At 34.8% G+C, this 3,598-nt stretch overlaps 1 protein-coding gene across 1 annotated transcript; it reads left to right on the top strand.

The window, feature by feature from the left end:
- The first annotated feature begins 1,681 nt into the window (after positions 1–1,681).
- LOC113278781 lies at positions 1,682–2,587 on the top strand. The gene is made up of 2 exons (XM_026527529.1): positions 1,682–2,317; positions 2,414–2,587. The coding sequence occupies exons 1-2, from the start codon at positions 1,682–1,684 to the stop codon at positions 2,585–2,587; spliced, it is 810 nt and encodes a 269-aa protein (XP_026383314.1).
- Positions 2,588–3,598: the final 1,011 nt, after the last annotated feature.

Below are 3,598 nucleotides of genomic sequence, written 5' to 3'. Positions count from 1 at the left end.
TCAAGGAGCAAGAACTGCAAACCAATTTAGACCCATTGGTCTAAGTAATGTCATATTCAATATTTTCACAAAAATAATTACATCAAGAATGAGTCATCTTATGGAGAAGTTGATATCACCTCAGCAAGGTGCCTACATCAAAGGCAGAAGTATTCATGAGCAGGTTTTGTTAGCTTCAGAGTTAGTAAATGAAATGAAATCTAAAAGAAGAGGTGGCAATGTTGGAATCAAACTGGACATATCTCAAGCATATGACTCGGTTAGCTGGGATTTTCTGATCAAAGTATTACAGAAGTATGGATTTTCTTCTAACTGGTGTTCATGGTTAATTACTTTGCTTGAATCAGCTAAGCTCTCTGTAATGGTAAATGGTGGTCCATGTGGATTTATCTCAGTTGGGAGAGGTTTAAAGCAAGGGGATCCTTTGTCCCCAATACTTTTTGTCTTGATGGTAGATGTGTTGAGTAGAAACATTTCAGCTCTAGTAGAGAAAGGTAAAATCCAACCAATGGTAATCAAAAAGGGGATACATCCAACCCATTTGTTTTTTACAGATGATGTCTTCATCTTTTGTAATGGTGCAAAGAAGAGTATTTCAAGCTTACTTCAATTGCTAGATGAATATCAAGCTAGTTCAGGTCAAATCATCAATAAAGCTAAAAGTAAGTGTTTTGTAGATGGTGCATATCAACTAAGGAAGCAGATAATCAGCGAAGCAGTTAACATGGAATTATCAAATTTCCCTGATAAATACTTGAGTGTTCTTCTTGCTCCTGGTAAAATCACTTCTACAATGGTGTGGTCAATTTTTGAAATATTGCAGAGTAAATTAGCTGCATGGAAAGGTAAAATACTATCCTTCAGTGATAGATTGGTTTTAATCAAACATGTTTTATGCAATGTGCCCATATACAACATGTCCATCTACAAATGGCCATCTTATGTCATTAAAGTATGTGAAAAACTCATAAGGAACTTTCTATGGACTGGTGACAGTGATTCTAGAAAATATAAAACTCTAGCTTGGAGAAAGGTTTGCACCCCTTATGAAGAAGGTGGTCTTGGCATTAGAAGGTTTGAAGTTATCAATAAATCTCTTTTGACGAAAATGATATGGAGGATTTTAAATTCAAAAGAAGAATGGGCTTTATTTTTTCATGCAAAATTCCAGGACAAGCAGGGGCAATGGAGCACTAATTGGAAGCAATCATCTGTATGGAAGGTATTAAAATGGTCTTGGGATTATCTCAAAGAAGATGTTAGGTGGTGTATTGGTAATGGAACTCAAATCTCAGTCTGGAATGACATTTGGTATGGGGAATTTCCTTTACTAAATGTAGTTGGCTTGAATGATTATGACAAGAAAAATATTGGCATGAAAGTCAATAAATTACTGCAGAACAACAAATGGGCTATACCAGATGAAATTGAAAATTTTATTTCTATAAATGCATTGCCTGGTTTTAGTGGTGGAAAGGATCAAAGAATATGGGGTGCAGATAGAAATGGAAAATTTGTTACTAAGATTGCAGTAGAGAAGATTAGAGCTAAAGAACCACCTCTTGCATGGACTAAATTTATTTGGCAGGCTTTCTTACATCCTGGAATTTCCTGCAATATTTGAAAACTGCAGCAGGGCATATATGTTGATGATGAAATTATGAAATAAAGGGGCTTTGAAATGGCATCAGCATGTTGCATTTGTATGGAGGATCAAGACAGTATGGATCATACTCTCTGGAAATGTAAGTTCGGCATTTTTATATGGAACTGGTTAAATGAAATTTTTGCTTTCAAAAATCCATCTTTTTTTGAATATATTTACAAGGCTGCTAAAAATAAAAGTCCTCTGGTAAAAGAAATTTGGCTTACTGCTTCTTGTGCTACCTTAAGAGAGTTATGGTTCCAAAGAAATGAGAAGTTATTTGAAGAAAATAAGCCTAATATCAATAGATTTAAAAGCAGAATTTTTCAGCTAGTTTATGAGGGTGGTTATAGAATGAAAGGTAACAGATGGGGTCAAAACTATGACAGTCAGATTATCTCCTTTTTCATGCTTGGTGTTAGAAATATTAAGTACAGTGGGATTACAGAATGCTACTGGAAGTCTCCAACAAGTGGGTATACTCTCTTCTGTTGTGATGGCTCATCATTTGGAAATCCAGGCTCTGCAGGATTTGGAATTATTGCAAGGGATAATGAATTTCAGGTGATAGGTACTCTAATTGGTGGACTTTGTATTACCACTAATTTCATAGCTGAGGTATATGCAATCTTGTGTGCCTTAGAATGGGCAGTGTGCTTGAACTGCAAAAAGGTAATTGTTCAATCTGATTCCTTATCTGTAATCAATTTATTTAAATAATGAAATGTGCCTTGGTTCATTAGATCAAGATGGGTGAAAGTATTACAGGGATTTGAAGATATTCAGTTCTATCAAGTTTTCAGAGAAGTCAATTTCTCTGCTGACAATTTAGCCAAAAAAGGTGCAAGACTGAATGCTAGTGAAAGAATTGTACACATGAGAAGACCTTCATTTCTCAAAAGGATTGAAATTCCAGGAGTGGTTTATCACATATTTCACTAAGTCTGCTTTAAAAAATGTTGTGTTATAGTTAGTATCAGTAAGCTCTTTTCTGTTGTAATTTGAGTTTTCTTAAATCAATCCTGTAATTTTGTGGCTTTTGCCTTTTTTTCAATAAAAATATATGACTCAACAAAAAAAAAAGATAGGAAAGTTCACAAAGGCTATGATGTTGGAACTTGTTCCAAGTGTTGCAGATATGGTCATCATATCTCTGTTTGTCCCAATAAGGAGTTCAGTAAGAAAACCAAAGCATGGATGGAAACTCTTGACTATTGTCCCAAGGAAGAAGCCTATGAAAGTTGTCTCACATATTTTTTCTGATAATCACACTTGTCTCTCTAACATCTCTGATTATTCCATGATAAACAATCTAACTTCCTCAGAAGAAAAATTGATCTCTTGACCAAAGATTTGTGTTCGATGAAGATTATGTTTCAACTGGAGAAGGAATCATGGATTAAAAGAATTGAAAATCTGGAATGTCAACTGGAAAACTTAAGACAAGAAAATACAATATCCTCCGAAGTCTTCCTTGTGTAAAAACCAGGATCTCCTAAAGTTGGATTGCACATCAACGACAAAGGTTCTCTATTGGACATTTTTATATGATGAATAATCAGAGACAAGGAACAGGGAAAACACCTTTTCCTCTTGAGAAACCACATGATCCTTCATTTGATGGGAGAAATTACATTTTGTAATAGTTTCTAAGGTTTTTTTTATCAGCCCCTGGATAAGAACCACAACCTCAAAGAGGGGTGAGAAAGGATGTTCCTAGAGTATCATGCTTGTTAAGCTATTTTCTGTGAATCTGCTCTCATGACTAACTTGTTTTTGGTTTTTCTTTCTTGTTCTCTAAATTCGTTTATTGAGCTAAGAATCTTTTTCATGTGATTTTGTTCGTGAATATAACATGCACGTGTCCTGGGTATGTGTACGAATTTGCTTGACATAATTTGTCTGACAAAGCATATCTGGGTATCCAAAATCTTTTTAAGGTTTTTGTTAGAG

This window comes from Papaver somniferum, chromosome 5 (genome assembly GCF_003573695.1).
Source record: "Papaver somniferum cultivar HN1 chromosome 5, ASM357369v1, whole genome shotgun sequence".
In the NCBI taxonomy this organism is placed as follows: domain Eukaryota; kingdom Viridiplantae; phylum Streptophyta; class Magnoliopsida; order Ranunculales; family Papaveraceae; genus Papaver; species Papaver somniferum.
The sequence above is the reverse complement of the archived record's forward strand: the minus strand, read 5'-3'. Positions and strand labels throughout refer to the sequence as shown.

What these genes read in the sequence shown, in the direction of transcription:
- LOC113278781 (XM_026527529.1), top strand. Translation starts at nt 1,682, where the DNA reads ATGGCATCAGCATGTTGCATTTGTATGGAGGATCAAGACAGTATGGAT. An exon ending in TGTGCTTGAACTGCAAAAAG is followed by an intron (nt 2,318 to 2,413) that starts GTAATTGTTCAA and finishes AAAGTATTACAG; the next exon opens with GGATTTGAAGATATTCAGTT.